The following is a 16,324-nucleotide window of genomic DNA, read 5'->3' as shown; positions in this document are numbered from 1 at the left end:
TTTAAATCAGGAGCCGTGTTAAAATTAGGCTTGCTGCAGAAAATGTCACTAATTGAAAATATGCATAATGAAATGAATAAATATGTGTTCCTCTCCTCCTGCCTACACCTCAACCTCTTGGTGCTGTAGTGAGAGAGAGGATCTTAGTCAGAGGCTTTATTTGGATCAGATTCCCCCTCCATCCATCCCTCCCTTCATCCCTCCATCCATCCCCCTCTCTCTCAGTGAGAGAAGAGGAATGGAGCAGCCTGTATTGACATCACTTCCCACTATGTGGGGCAGGCGGGAGGAGGGAAAGTCTGACTCATCCTTCCATCGCTCGCCAGGAAGGGGAAAAGCAGAACCACTTATTGAAGCCCCTCTCCTCTGCCTCCTACTTTTTTTCCCTCTCTTTTTTGTAATTTTAAATTTGACCCCTTTTTCTCCCCAATTTCATGGTATCCAATTGTTTAGTAGCTACTATCTTGTCTCATCACTACAACTGCCGTACGGGCTCGGGAGAGACGAAGGTTGAAAGTCATGCGTCCCCCAATACACAGCAAAAACCAAGCCGCACTGCTTCTTAACACAGCGCCATCCAACCTGGAAGCCAGCCACACCAATGTGTCGGAGGAAACACTGTGCACCTGGCGACCTTGGTTAGCGCGCACTGCGCCCGGCCCGCCACAGGAGTCGCTGGTGCGCGATGAGACAAGGATTTCCCTACCGGCCAAACCCTCCCTAACCCGGACAACGCTAGGCCAATTGTACGTCGCCCCACGGACCTCCCCGTCGCGGCCGGTTACGACAGAGCCTGGGCGCGAACCCAGGGTCTCTGCAGTACAGCGCCCTTAACCACCCGGGAGGCCCTTTTTTTTTTTAAACAAGATACGCTGTAAAACCATATTTCTCTTTCATGAGATACAGTTGTATGGATCATCACTTGTATGGTAAAATCACAATAGAACCGCTTATAATATGGGATACTGCTTCTTACGCTCCCAAGTGACCTTTATAGTTTTTTCATTTGCGACTGTTTTAAACATGGTGATTTAAATTTTTGATTTAACCAGGCAAGTCAGTTAAGAACAAATTCTTATTTACAATGGCGGCCTACACCGGCCAAATCCTAACCAGAACGACGCTGGGCCAATTGTGCGCCGCCCTATGGGACTCCCGATCATGGCCGGTTGTGATACAGCCCGAGATCAAACCAGGGTCTGTAGTGACGCCTCTACCACTATGATGAGATAGATCCACTGATCCTAAACCTCTGTATATTCTGGGTTTAAAGAAGGGTCCTATGCACAGTACTAATGTCTAATGACAAGATTAATGTTAGGTTTATTGGGTTTCTCTCTAGTTGGGACCAGCATTGAGCTTTTGGCAAGAGACTGTGTCAGGGGTTGCCTCGGTGTCTTTGGCCTTGTTACGTGTGTGAAAATTGGAAAATTAAATTCCACTGAAGTGTCATATGACCTAAAACAAGGTTATTAATCTCTGCATAGATTGACATTCAATTATTGAAGACTCATATACATTCCAAGGTGATGGATGCACTGATACTTATCCTACTGATGATCCACATTAAATATTATCACAAGAGCTATTATTCACCTCAATGGATTTGTTAGTTAGTTTGTCAAAGTATATACAGTTGATTTCAGAAGTTTACATACACTTAGGTTGGAGTCATTAAAACTTGTTTTTCAACCACTCCACAAATTTCTTGTTAACAAACTATAGTTTTGGCAAGTTGTTTAAGACATTTACTTTGTGCATGACACAAGTCATTTTTCCAACAATTGTTTAGACAGATTATTTCAGTTATAATTCACTGTATCACAATTCCAGTGGGTCAAAACTTTACATACACTAAGTTGAATGTGCCATTAAACAGCTTGGAAAACACCATCCCAACCGTGAAGCACAGGGGTGGCAGCATCATATTGTGGGGGTGCTTTTCTGCAGGAGGGACTGGTGCACTTCACAAAAAATATGGCATCATGAGGACGGAAAATGATGTGGATATATTGAAGCAACATCTCAAGACATCAGTCAGCAAGTTAAAGCTTGGTCGCAAATGTGTCTTCCTAATGGACAATGACCCCAAGCATACTTCCAAAGTTGTGACAAAATGGCTTAAGGACAACAAAGTTAAGGTGGTGAAGTGGCCATCACAAAGCCCTGGCCTCAATCCTATAGAAAATGTGTGGGCAGAATTGAAAAGGTGTGTGCGAGCAAGAAGGCCTACAAACCTGACTCAGTTACACCAGCTCTGTCAGTGTAACAGCTGTTGGAAGGAGTGGAGGACCAAGGTGCAGCGTGGTACCTGTTCATCTTTATTTTAACTGACTGAACACTGAATACAAAAATAACAAAAGGAAACCCCGAAACAGTCCTGCAAGGTGAAACAAACACTAAACAGAAAAACAACTACCCACAACCAAAAGTGGAAAAACAGGCTACCTAAGTATGATTCCCAATCAGAGACAACAATAGACAGCTGTCCCTGATTGAGAACCATACCCGGCCGAAACATAGAAATACAAAAACCTAGACATACAAACATAGAATGCCCACCCAAATCACACCCTGACCAAACAACAATAGAAACATACAAAGCAATCTACGGTCAGGGCAGTGACAGTCAGGAGGAATGGGACAAAATTCACCCAATTTATTGTGTGAAGCTTGTGGAAGGCTACCCAAAACATTTGACCCAAGTTAAACAATTTAAAGGCAATGCTACCAAATACTAATTGAGTGTATGTAAACTTCTGACCCACTGGGAATGTGATGAAAGAAATAAAAGCTGAAATAAATCACTATCTGTCATTTCACATTCTTAAAATAAAGTGGTGATCCTAACTGACCTAAAACAGGGAATTTTTACTAGGATTAAATGTCAGGAATTGTGAAAAACTTAGTTTAAATGTATTTGGCTAGGGTGTATGTAAACTTCCGACTTCAACTGTATGCTGACATTCACAAAAAGAAGACATTCACAAAAACATACACAAAAAGCCGACATCTGAACTTGTCTTATCTGTTTTTTCAAGGCCGCACTGGGCGCTATACCCTGGTTGAGCAATGGCGAGACACAGAGCGCCACCTGGCCCCCCACGAGAGCCCAGTGGCCTCCATCAACACCTGGGGTCAGTATGCCGGTGACGTCCAGCTGATCCTGCACCGCACAGGCCCCTCCCTGACTGAACGCCCCCCTTCCGAGGGGCCCCCGCTTCGAGGCCCGGAACGCGGTCTCCACCGGCAGAGCCTCCCCCCACTTGCCAAGCTCCGCCACCCCAGTGAGCGCTCTCTCCGCCGCCGTGAGCCGCGCCGCAAGTCCCTCACCTTCTCCGGCAGGCCCCGGGGCCTCCGGGACATCCTGAATGGAGGCCGGGCTTGGGAGGAGAGGGAGGCCGAGGCCAAACGACGTCTCCTACTCCAGGGGAACGGTGGGAACCAGAACCACCACCACCATGTAGCAGCCGAAGCAGTAGCCCCAGGGGAGGCAGTGTCCCCCGGCATGTGGGCCTGCCGCATGGATGACTTGGTCAGACTGGTGGGGCTCCAGAGAGAGACTCTGGGTGTGCTGGAGAACAGGCTGGAGGCCTATGAGGCTGAGCTGCAGACCTGGGGTGGAGGAGGGGGAGAGGAGGCAAGAGGAGCGGGAGGGCTGGTGGAGGAGATAGTGAGGCTGGAGAGACGACTGAGGAAGAACGAAGTGGAGATGGAGGAGGAGGAGTTCTGGGCCAGCGAGCTGCAGATTGAGCTGGAGAGCGAGAGGCAGCTAGAGGACAAGCTTGAGGAGCTAACGGGACGTCTGCAGGGAGCTAAAGTTGACCTGGGGGACAGGATGGTTCTGGTACAGGTGGGTTGGGCACACCTCAGATTTATGACTCATGGGCATTAGTTAGATATGTACAAGTGGCCTGGACACTATTATTGGTCACCTAAATTGTACGAAACTGCACTTGCACTGTTCCACTTTTGTACTAATGTATAGTTTCTTTAATGATCTCGAGGATGATGTGCTCCTGATGGTGTTTAATGTCCGTTTTTATGTGGTGAAGCCAAAGACACATTTCCACATTGCGTGGACAATAACATTTTGTCATTCTAATTCTAATTCGAAATGTTACGATTTCTGTTGAATATGACATTGTTATAACCCCTTAACATTAAAGGTGTACAGGCACCTTGCATCACCATTTGAAAGAGAGACAATGCCTGTCCTCTCTCTGAATGTCTCTCTATGCATTTCTATGCACTTCCATCTGTATTTAAGCCTCACTACCTACTAAACAGATGATGTGGCTAGGGTGCTGGGAAGCATATCTTCTCCTAACCACCTCTTACTCCTATTGGTCTCAAACTAAAACCTGTCTTTGTGTCAGGGTGTGGAAGCGGGTCTTGAGGAGGAGCGTCTGCGGTGGGAGAGACAGGAGACTCAGAGGGTGAGCGAGGTGGAGGCCAGGGCGCAGTTGCTTAGGACCCGCACGGAGCTCAAGACCCAGGACAGACAAGCCGTCCAGCTAGAGAGCAGCTGCAGAGCCGTGGACAGGTCCCTGAGCCAGAGTAGCAAGAGAATGCAGGTCAGACACATGCATTGACATGCACGCACACGCACGCACGCACACACATGCACACGCACACACGCACACACACACACACACACACAAAACACTGATGCATAACCGTACACAAAAACAAATGCACATAGAGACACATATACTGTGTTGAATGAACATACTGGTGGGCACACACACACCATGAGCAGAATGTTGGGGCATAACATGGAGCCCACCCACGCACCAGGAACAGATTACCAGTCAGTATGGCTGCAGATTATGGAAGTACAGATGGCAAAAAATATAGATTTATATCTTTGGTCAATCTGTATCTCCACTCCAGGACATGCAGCATGAGCTGGAGCAGCTGACCAAGGAGCTGAGACAGGTCAACCTGCAGCAGTTCATCCAGCAGACTGGCACCAAGGTCACCGTGCTGCCAGCCGAGCCCAGTGAGGATGAGGAGGAGACTACCCACACCGGACAGGGCACAGGTCATTTACTTCAAATGAGCTAGATGCGTCGATCCTCTGTGTGGGTGCAGCCTCTTGCATTGCTCTGATCTGCAATATCTTTGGTTTTCACTACTGCTCGTGGTCATGTCATATTGCTGAGTCTCAGTTTATTCACCTTATTCATTGTAAGGCATAATAATCGCATATTATGTGATTCACTGCTGATCAATTAAACACAACCAATAACAAGCCTGCCCACATTCACTACCACTGTGCAGAAAGTGGATTTACATGCCATTTCCCTCGTCGGGTGACATATCTGTGGAGCAAAAAATACTGTAAACCTTTAAATTAAATCATGCTGCCATCACGCAAATTAAATCATGCTGATTCATTTAATGACCATTTTTGCACAGATCTGGGATCTTTTGCATGACAAAAATGTAACCTTTTCATTCTGCTCTTCACTGCTCTGTCTGCCAGGTCACTTAGTCCCACTAAGGTTTTTCTACAGAGGTTATCATTTTCCCTCTGTCTGCTGAGAGAGGATTACTCGGCTACAGAGAGCAAGAGAGCGAGCGAGCATGCATTTGTTTCGCCCCCTCCAGTGGAACTTATGGTCTCCATGCCAACAGCTGCTAGCCGCCACCTCATCTCTCCCTCTCTCCCTCCGTCATCATATCCCTCCATCACTCTCTCCTTCCATCTCATGCTCAGCCGTTTTTGTGATGGACTCAGTGGACTGTATCTTGCCTGCCAAGAGGCTCGGCTGGCCTGGCAGAGAGAACAGAGTTAGACAGAGAGCTAAGAACACTGTGAACACTGAGGCTTGTTAAAAGGCTTTGGGAGAGAACAAACTATTCAAGAGTCACCAGGTGGTCTTGGAAAACCTTTAAAGACCTTTGAATAAGACTTGAATTTGAAACGGGTTCTGAAGGTGTGTGTTAGTGCCTAATCAAATTGAATCAAATGTTATTTGTCATGTGCTGAATACAACAGTTGTAGACCTTACCGTGAAATGCTTACTTACAAGCCCTTATCCAGTTTTAAGAAAATGGAGTTAAGAAATATTTACTAAATACACTAAAGTAAAAAAAATATATATAAAGATAACTGACACAATGAAATAACAATAATGAGGCTATATACAGGGGGTACCGGTACTGTGTCAATATGCGGGGGTACAGGTTCGTCGAGGTCATTTGTACATGTAGGTAGAGGTAAAGTGACTAATAATAATTAGTGAGTAGCAGCAGTGTAAAAACAAACGGGGGGGGTCAATGTAAATAGTCCGGGTGGCCATTTGATTAATTGTTCAGCAGTCCTATGGCTTGGGGGTAGAAGCTGTAAAGGAGCCTTTTGGACCTAGACTTGGCTCTCCGGTACTGCTCGCCATGCGGTAGCAGAGATATAGGTCCTGGATGGCAGGAAGCTTGGCCCCAGTGATGTACTGGGCTGTACACCAGCAGAGGTGGCAGTTAGCCTAGTGGTTATAGCGTTGGGCCAGTAACCGAAAGGTTGCTAGATCGAGTCCCCGAGCTGACATGGTAAAAGTCTGTCGTTCTGCCCCTGAACAAGGCAGTTAAACCACTGTTCCCCTGGTAATAAAATAAGCAATACCCTCTGTAGTGCCTTACATTTGGATGCCCAGCAGCTGCCATACCAGGCGGTGATGCAACCGGTCAAATAAAATAAAATTTTATTTGTCACATACACATGGTTAGCAGATGTTAATGCGAGTGTAGCGAAATGCTTGTGCTTCCAGTTCCGACAATGCAGTAATAACCAACAAGTAATCTAACTAACAATTCCAAAACTAATATCTTATACACAGTGTAAGGGGATAAAGAATATGTACATAAAGATATGAATGAGTGATGGTGCAGAGCAGCATAGGCAAGATACAGTAGATGGTATCGAGTACAGTATATACATATGAGATGAGTATGTAAACAAAGTGGCATAGTTAAAGTGGCTAGTGATACATGTATTACATAAGGATGCAGTAGATGATAGAGTACAGTATATACGTATACATATGAGATGAATAATGTAGGGTATGTAAACATTATATTAGGTAGCATTGTTTAAAGTGGCTAGTGATATATTTTACATCCTTTCCCATCAATTCCCATTATTGAAGTGGCTGGAGTTGAGTCAGTGTGTTGGCAGCAGCCACTCAATGTTAGTGGTTGCTGTTTAACAGTCTGATGGCCTTGAGATAGAAGCTGTTTTTCAGTCTCTCGGTCCCAGCTTTGATGCATCTGTACTGACCTCGCCTTCTGGATGATAGCGGGGTGAACAGGCAGTGGCTCGGGTGGGTGTTGTCCTTGATGATCTTTATGGCCTTCCTGTAACATCGGGTGGTGTAGGTGTCCTGGAGGGCAGGTAGTTTGCCCCCGGTGATACGTTGTGCAGACCTCACTACCCTCTGGAGAGCCTTACGGTTGTGGGCGGAGCAGTTGCCGTACCAGGCGATGATACAGCCCGCCAGGATGCTCTCGATTGTGCATCTGTAGAAGTTTGTGAGTGTTTTTGGTGACAAGCCGAATTTCTTCAGCCTCCTGAGGTTGAAGAGGCGCTGCTGCGCCTTCTTCACGATACTGTCTGTGTGAGTGGACCAATTTAGTTTGTCTGTGATGTGTATGCCGAGGAACTTAAAACTTACTACCCTCTCCACTACTGTTCCATCGATGTGGATAGGGGGGTGTTCCCTCTGCTGTTTCCTGAAGTCCACAATCATCTCCTTAGTTTTGTTGACGTTGAGTGTGAGGTTATTGTCCTGACACCACACTCCGAGGGCCCTCACCTCCTCCCTGTAAGCCGTCTCGTCGTTGTTGGTAATCAAGCCTACCACTGTTGTGTCGTCCACAAACTTGATGATTGAGTTGGAGGCGTGCGTTGCTGCGCAGTCGTGGGTGAACAGGGAGTACAGGAGAGGGCTCAGAACGCACCTTTGTGGGGCCCCAGTGTTGAGGATCAGCGGGGTGGAGATGTTGTTGCCTACCCTCACCACCTGGGGGCGGCCTGTCAGGAAGTCCAGTACCCAGTTGCACAGGGCGGGGTTCAAGACCCAGGGTCTCGTGCTTGATGACGAGCTTGGAGGGTACTATGGTGTTAAATGCCGAGCTGTAGTCGATGAACAGCATTCTCACATAGGTATTCCTCTTGTCCAGATGGGTTAGGGCAGTGTGCAGTGTGGTTGAGATTGCGTCGTCTGTGGACCTATTTGGGCGGTAAGGAAATTGAAGTGTGTCTAGGGTGTCAGGTAGGGTGGAGGTGATATGATCCTTGACTAGTCTCTCAAAGCACTTCATGATGACGGAAGATGAGTGCCTCGGGGCGGTAGTCGTTTAGCTCAGTTACCTTAGCTTTCTTGGGAACAGGAACAATGGTGGCCCTCTTGAAGCATGTGGGAACAGCAGACTGGTATAGGGATTGATTGAATATGTCCATAAACACACCAGCCAGCTGGTCTGCGCATGCTCTGAGGGCGCGGCTGGGGATGCCGTCTGGGCCTGCAGCCTTGCGAGGGTTAACACGTTTAAATGTTTTACTCACCTCGGCTGCAGTGAAGGAGAGGCCGCATGTTTCCGTTGCAGGCCGTGTCAGTGGCACTGTATTGTCCTCAAAGCGGGCAAAAAAGTTATTTAGTCTGCCTGGGAGCAAGACATCCTGGTCCGTGACTGAGCTGGATTTCATCTTGTAGTCCGTGATTGACTGTAGACCCTGCCACATACCTCTTGTGTCTGAGCCATTGAATTGAGATTCTACTTTGTCTCTATACTGACGCTTAGCTTGTTTGATAGCCTTACGGAGGGAATAGCTGCACTGTTTGTATTCGGTCATGTTACCAGTCACCTTGCTCTGATTAAAATCAAAATCATTTATATAGCCCTTCGTACATCAGCTGATATCTCAAAGTGCTGTACAGAAACCCAGCCTAAAACCCCAAACAGCAAGCAATGCAGGTGTAGAAGCACGGTGGTTAGGAAAAACTCCCTAGAAAGGCCAAAACCTAGGAAGAAACCTAGAGAGGAACCAGGCTATGTGGGGTGGCCAGTCCTCTTCTGGCTGTGCCGGGTAGAGATTATAACAGAACATGGCCAAGATGTTCAAATGTTCATAAATGACCAGCATGGTCGAATAATAATAAGGCAGAACAGTTGAAACTGGAGCAGCGGTTCGCGCTTTCAGTTTCACGCGAATGCTGCCATCAATCCACGGTTTCTGGTTAGGGAATGTTTTAATCATTGCTATGGGAACGACATCTTCAACGCACGTTCTAATGAACTCGCACACCGAATCAGCGTATTCGTCAATGTTGTTGCCTGACGCAATACGAAACATGTCCCAGTCCACGTGATGGAAGCAGTCTTGGAGTGTGGAATCAGCTTGGTCGGACCAGCGTTGGACAGACCTCAGCGTGGGAGCTTCTTGTTTTAGTTTCTGTCTGTAGGCAGGGATCAGCAAAATGGTCGTGGTCAGCTTTTCCGAAAGGGGGGCGGGGCAGGGCCTTATATGCGTCGCGGAAGTTAGAATAACAGTGATCCAAGGTTTTGCCAGCCCTGGTGGCGCAATCGATATGCTGATACATTTTAGGGAGTCTTGTTTTCAGATTAGCCTTGTTAAAATCCCCAGCAACAATGAATGCAGCCTCAGGATGTATGGATTCCAGTTTGCAAAGAGTCAAATAAAGTTCATTCAGAGCCATCGATGTGTCTGCTTGGGGGGGAATATATACGGCTGTGATCATAATCGAAGAGAATTCTCTTGGTAGATAATGCGGTCTACATTTGATTGTGAGGAATTCTAAATCAGGTGAACAGAAGGATTTGAGTTCCTGTATGTTTCTGTGATCACACCACGTCTCGTTAGCCATAAGGCATACACCCCCACCCCTCTTCTTACCAGAAAGGTGTTTGTTTCTGTCGGCGCGACGTGTGGAGAAACCCGTTGGCTGCACCGCTTCGGATAGCGTCTCTCCAGTGAGCCATGTTTCCGTGAAGCAAAGAACGTTAGTCTCTGATGTCCCTCTGGAATGCTACCCTTGCTCGGATTTCATCAACCTTGTTGTCAAGAGACTGGACATTGGCGAGAAGAATGCTAGGAAGTGGGGCACGATGTGCCCGTCTCCGTAGTCTGACCAGAAGACCGCCTCGTTTCCCTCTTTTACGAAGTCGTTTTTTTGGGTCGCCGACTGGGATCCATTCCGTTGTCCTGGTTGAAAGGCAGAACACAGGATCCGCTTCGCGAAAGTCATATTCTTGGTCGTACTGATGGTGAGTTGACGCTGATCTTATATTCAGTAGTTCTTCTCGACTGTATGTAATGAAACCTAAGATGACCTGGGGTACTAATGTAAGAAATAACACTATCATAAAAAAATAAAAAAAACTGCATAGTTTCCTAGGAACGCGAAGCGAGGCGGCCATCTCTGTCGGCGCCAGAAGGTCTGGATGGTCTCGATAGTGCAGCCATGTTAGAGACTTTAAAAAGACTGTGGTTTTATGCACTAAATCAGACCTTTTTAAAATATCCTCTATATCAACCCAGACAGCAGTACACCTTTAAATCCCCCTCACCCAATTGTTTTTCCAGATCACTTTTCCAAATATGTTTTTATAACTGTATATTGCCATGTGCTTATCATTACCTCATGTGAATTTATATTAGTAGTCATGCTAATGGTTTTCAATTTTGTAAAGCTATTTAATGTTCATGTCCTTCTAATAACCTAGCAGGACATCTGTGTTGAATCAGTTAGAGCCCTCCATGTTTGGCCATTGAATCAACTGCTATGGCTGGTGTCCTGCATGGTTCAATGCTGACACCCTGTGGTCAGACCTAGTAATGCATGGAGGAACTCACATTTAAATCTGAGAAGGAGATTTGAAGGTAACAAATATCTAAAGCAAAATAAAGTAACAAATTATCTCTTTCTCTATCTTTCAGACTTGGTTCCTCTGTCCGGTTCCCTGAAGCGTCCAGTCTCCTCGATGCCCAGTCACCTTCGGGTCCTGCAAAGCCCGCTGACATCTGGCTTGAACCCAGAAGGGATCTACGTGTAAGAGGACACAGAGGGGGATATCTATGTTCCATGCCAGCTGGCCCCCTCACTACCAACCTAAAGGTAGCCTGCTTGGTAGTCTGGTCCCAAAACGGTTGTCTTCTCCTCTCCTATTCACTCCTAGTCAGGAGTTGGTTATATACAGATCTGGGATAAGACTAGCTCAATGATGTAATAGCATGAAACTTCAGTAACACTCTCCTGTCATGGATAAAGGACCTACACTTACACAGAGGATAGAGGCCATTGTGTACAAGCACTCCTAGTCTCCCACATGGGACAACACATGACGATTGCTCCAACGATGAAGGGAAGACTATGGGTAACCTACCTGACTGCAGGATGGGGCACTTAGCTTGGATGAACAGTGTAGAAAACATTAGGAACACCTGCTCTTTCCATGACATAGACTGATCAGGTGAATCCAGGTGAAAGCTATGACCCCTTATTGATGTCACTTGTTAAATCCACTTCAATTAGTGTAGATGAAGGGGAGGAGACCCGTTAAAGGATTTTTGATCCTTGAGGCATGGATTGTGTATGTGTCCCATTCAGAGGGTGAATGGGCAAGAAAAAAGATGTAAGTGCCTTTGAACGGAACGGGCTGTGGTAGTAGGTGCCAGACGCACCGGTTCGGGCATGTCAGGAACTGCAATGTTGCTGGGTTTTTCACGCTGAACAGTTTCCAGTCTGTATCAAGAATCGTCCACAACCCAAATGACATCCAGCCAACTTGACACAACTATGGGAAGCATTGGAGTCAACATGGGCCAGCCACATCTTGTAGAGTCCATGCCCTGGAGAATTTAGGCTGTTCTGAGGGCAAAAGGGGTGCAACTCAATGTTCGTAAGGTGTTCCTAATGTTTGGTACACTTGGTGTAGTTGAAATAGACAATATAGCAACAGACATAAGAACCATGTGTCATAGCCCAAATGGTTGCCTATCTATGGAAACCTTGTGACTAAAAGTGATGCGTAATTATCATCATCATCATTGCCATTATCATCATCATCACCGTTTTCATCCCTTTAAAGTGCAATTACTTTATTTTTCATTTAAATGATTTAAGCTGTAATGTAGCTACATTTGGACTGCATTGATTCATGGATGAGATGTCGATATGGTGGCCCTATGGGGCAAAGTAGCTTTTCATGGATTTCTGTTTCAGAAGCATTTACACTGTGTATTTATCATATCAAACTTTGACCCTCAGCTACATCAACCAACATGCAGACTGTTTCTGTTCTGTTCTGATTTTCATTATACACTAGGTACAGTACAACATACAACAAGTAGTTCAATGTTTTATTACTGAAGAAAGGATAGATGGTAACCTATGTCTCCATAAGTGTTAATATGTCAATTATTGTCAATGCATATTTCATATACAGTGCCTTTGGAAAGGATTCAGACTCCTTGACTTTTTCCACATTTTGTTACGTTACAGCCTTATTCTAAATGGATTAAATAAAACCTTTTCCTCAGCAATCTACACACAACACCCCATGATGACAAAATTGATCTCAGGTGTATCCTGTTCCCATTGATCATCCATGAGATGTTTCTACAACTTCATTATAGTCCACCTGTGGTAAATTCAATTGATTGGACATGATTTGGAAAGGCACACACCTGTTTATATAAGGTCCCACAGTTGACAGTGCATTTCAGCAAAAATCAAGCCATGAGGTCAAAGGAATCGTCCGTAGTGCTCCGAGACAGGATTGTGTCGAGGCACGGATCTGGGGAAGGGTACCAAAACATTTCTGCAGCATTTCTGCAGCATCCCCAGGAACACAGTGGCCTCCATTAATCTTATCAAATGAAATTGTATTTGTCACATGCGCCGAATACAACAGTGAAACGCTTACTTACAAGCACTTAACCAACAATGTAGTTTTAAGAAAATACCTAAACAAAAGTAAGAAATAAAAGTAAGAAATAATTAAAGAGCAGCAGTAAAATAACAAAAGCGAGGCTATATAAAAGGGGTACCGGTACAGAGTCAATGTGCGGGGACACCAGTCAAGGTAATTGAGGTAAAATGTACATGTATGTAGAGTTATTAAAGTGACTATGCATAGATAATAACAGAGAGTAGCAGCAGCATAGAAGAGGGAGGGAGGCAATGCAAATAGTCTGGGTATCCATTTGATTAGATGTTCAGGAGTCTTATGGCTTGGGGGTAGAAGCTGTTTAGAAGCCTCTTTGACCTAGACTTGCCGCTTGCCGTACGGTAGCAGAGAGAACAGTCTATGACTAGGGTGGCTGGAGTCTTTGACAAAAAAAATCTGAAATGGAAGAAGTTTGGAACCAGCAAGACTCTTCCTAGAGCTGGCAGCCCAGCCAAGCTGAGCAATCGGGGGAGAAGGGCCTTGGTCAAGGAGGTGACCAAGAGCCCGATGGTCACTGACAGAGCTCTAGAGATCCTCTGTGGAGATGGGGAGCCTTCCAGAAGGACAACTATCTCTGCAGCACTCCACCAATCAGGCCTTAATGGTAGAGTGGCCAGAAGTAAGCCACTCCTAAGTCAGGATATAGGCAAAGATGAACGGAGCAAAGTACAGAGAGATCCTTGATGAAAACCTGCTCCAGAGCACTTAGGACCTCAGACTGGGGCGAAGGTTCACCTTCCAACAGAACAACGCCCCTAAGCACACAGCCAAGACAACGCAGGAGTCGCTTCGGTACAAGTCTCTGAACGTCCTTGAGTGGCCCAGCCAGAGCCCAGACTTGAACCCGATCTAATATCTTTGGAGAGACCTGAAAATAGCTGTGCAGTGACGCTCCCCATCCAACCTGAAAGAGCTTGAGAGGAATAGGAGAAACTCCCCAAATACAGGTGTGCCAAGCTTGTAGTGTCATATCCAAGAAGACACGAGCCTGTAATTGCTGCCAGGTGCTTCAACAAAGAATTGAGTTAAGGGTCTGAATACAGTAAATGTAATATTAAAGTTTAAAAAAAAAAAAATATATATATATATATATATATATAGAAATAAGCACATTTTCGAAAAACATGTTTTTGCTTTGTCATTATGAGGTATTGTGTGTAGATTGATATTTTTTTAAATTTAAGAATACGGCTGTAATGTAACAATGTAGAAAATGTCAAGGGGTCTGAATAATTTCCGAATGCACTGTATGTGATATGACAACTGATCTATTCACTTATTGAAATGGTAGAATACTGTAGATAGTATAAAGCTTGGTCACTATTCACATTTATTTCCATTACTGAGGTAGAAGCAGAACTTTGGCAACTGTGTATGTACTTTACGCAATATTGTTAATGCAACAGTATTGAATGAACCGCCAGTGTCAGTTTTCTCTTTTATCTTGCTCTGACAATATGACTATGTTACTATGCCAAAATGTTTAAGCATATTCATCTGTAAAGAAATGTGACCAAAGATTAGAGGTCTTATTGCATCTGTTTGGTTTTCCAAATAGCCATATCTGAATACTTATTTAAAGCTTAGTGACAGTAAATTGACTTTTGTAAGATCCTAAGAGGGAGTAGTTTGCCTCAATTGAAAGATATGCAACACTGATATAAAAGGTCAAACTGATCTTAGATCAGCACTCCTACACTGAGACATGTTTATGAATACAGGCCCTGGGACCAGGTTTGAGTAGTAGTGCTGCTCTAAGATCAGTTTGACCTTTTATATCATAATGAGTACGATTATATGGCCAGAGAGGACCTGGTCCTAAATCATGACCCCTAATCTGAGAAGATTTGTGGATAATGGCCCAGACCAGTTTTTCCTGTCTTGCAAATTCCTTGGCATGACAATGACCAGAGGAGTTGCCAAAACAGCACAAACTGATCTGGAACCAGGCTAATGCAATACACCACTGACTAAGGGCCTGATTCAATCTGTAGCACTAAAAGACCTGCACTATGGAGCGATTGAAATTGAAAGGCAATGTTCCCGTGTTTGCGGAGACTATATTTACATTAAACGCTGCATATGTCATCTCAACCTTTCAATCGCGCTATAAGGCGGACCTTCAGCGCTACTGATAGAATCAAGCCCTAAAATCTGATAAAACAACACTCCATTTTAGTTTCTGCATTCAAGAAGAAATGGACCAATTATTGCTGTACACAATATCATAATTGCCTTCAATGTACAGAATGGCCTGTCTCATTGGTTTTGATAAACAAATGGTTCACTGCTACTCATCTTTTAATAAGTTCTTAACAAGTGCCTTATGCTTATTTCTACATATATACAAATAATGTAAAGCTTTACCAGGAATTATTCCAACAATGACCCTGCTCTGTTCTAGCCTGGTCCCAGATGTGTTTGTGCGGTCTTGCTAACTCCTATAGTCATTGTTCCGCCAGTGACCACGAGTTGGCAAGACAGCACATGCAGATCTGGGACCAGGCTAGCTGTGTTCATTGTGTGAGTAAGATGTTTATGGAAGAAACAGGTGGTTCGACATTCATTTCGGATAGATTTAGTTACAGCCTATATACTTACGATGGTTTTAGCAGTCATTTCAGATAGATTTAGTTACAGCCTATATACTTACGATGGTTTTAGCAGTCATTTCAGATAGATTTAGTTACAGCCTATATACAGTGCCTTGCGAAAGTATTCGGCCCCCTTGAACTTTGCGACCTTTTGCCACATTTCAGGCTTCAAACATAAAGATATAAAACTGTATTTTGACCTTTTGCCATAAAAGATAAAAAACATTTTTTGGTGAAGAATCAACAACAAGTGGGACACAATCATGAAGTGGAACGACATTTATTGGATATTTCAAACTTTTTTAACAAATCCAAAAACTGAAAAATTGGGCGTGCAAAATTATTCAGCCCCTTTACTTTCAGTGCAGCAAACTCTCTCCAGAAGTTCAGTGAGGATCTCTGAATGATCCAATGTTGTCCTAAATGACTAATGATGATAAATACAATCCACCTGTGTGTAATCAAGTCTCCGTATAAATGCACCCGCACTGTGATAGTCTCAGAGGTCCGTTAAAAGCGCAGAGAGCATCATGAAGAACAAGGAACACACCAGGCAGGTCCGAGATACTGTTGTGAAGAGGTTTAAAGCCGGATTTGGATACAAAAAAGATTTCCCAAGCTTTAAACATCCCAAGGAGCACTGTGCAAGCGATAATATTGAAATGGAAGGAGTATCAGACCACTGCAAATCTACCAAGACCTGGCCGTCCCTCTAAACTTTCAGCTCATACAAGGAGAAGACTGATCAGAGATGC

At 44.8% G+C, this 16,324-nt stretch overlaps 1 protein-coding gene across 2 annotated transcripts in view; it reads left to right on the top strand.

The window, feature by feature from the left end:
- Positions 1-15,739, top strand: part of LOC135509200 (ras association domain-containing protein 8-like) — a 34,601-nt gene extending 18,862 nt beyond the window's left edge. The window contains exons 4-7 of one of the 2 annotated variants that reach the window (XM_064929652.1): positions 3,042-3,853; positions 4,380-4,577; positions 4,897-5,047; positions 10,964-15,739. In XM_064929652.1, coding sequence (XP_064785724.1) covers positions 3,042-3,853; positions 4,380-4,577; positions 4,897-5,047; positions 10,964-11,079 — 1,277 coding nt within the window. In that variant the 3' untranslated portion in view covers positions 11,080-15,739. Of the gene's footprint in view, positions 1-3,041; positions 3,854-4,379; positions 4,578-4,896; positions 5,088-10,963 lie in introns of both variants that reach the window. The other variant, XM_064929653.1, reaches the window with a different exon arrangement.
- Positions 15,740-16,324: the final 585 nt, after the last annotated feature.

The sequence above is a fragment of the Oncorhynchus masou genome, chromosome 22 (assembly GCF_036934945.1).
Source record: "Oncorhynchus masou masou isolate Uvic2021 chromosome 22, UVic_Omas_1.1, whole genome shotgun sequence".
Classification (NCBI taxonomy): domain Eukaryota; kingdom Metazoa; phylum Chordata; class Actinopteri; order Salmoniformes; family Salmonidae; genus Oncorhynchus; species Oncorhynchus masou.
Note: the sequence above shows the minus strand (reverse complement) of the source record. Positions and strands in the feature narration are given on the sequence as shown.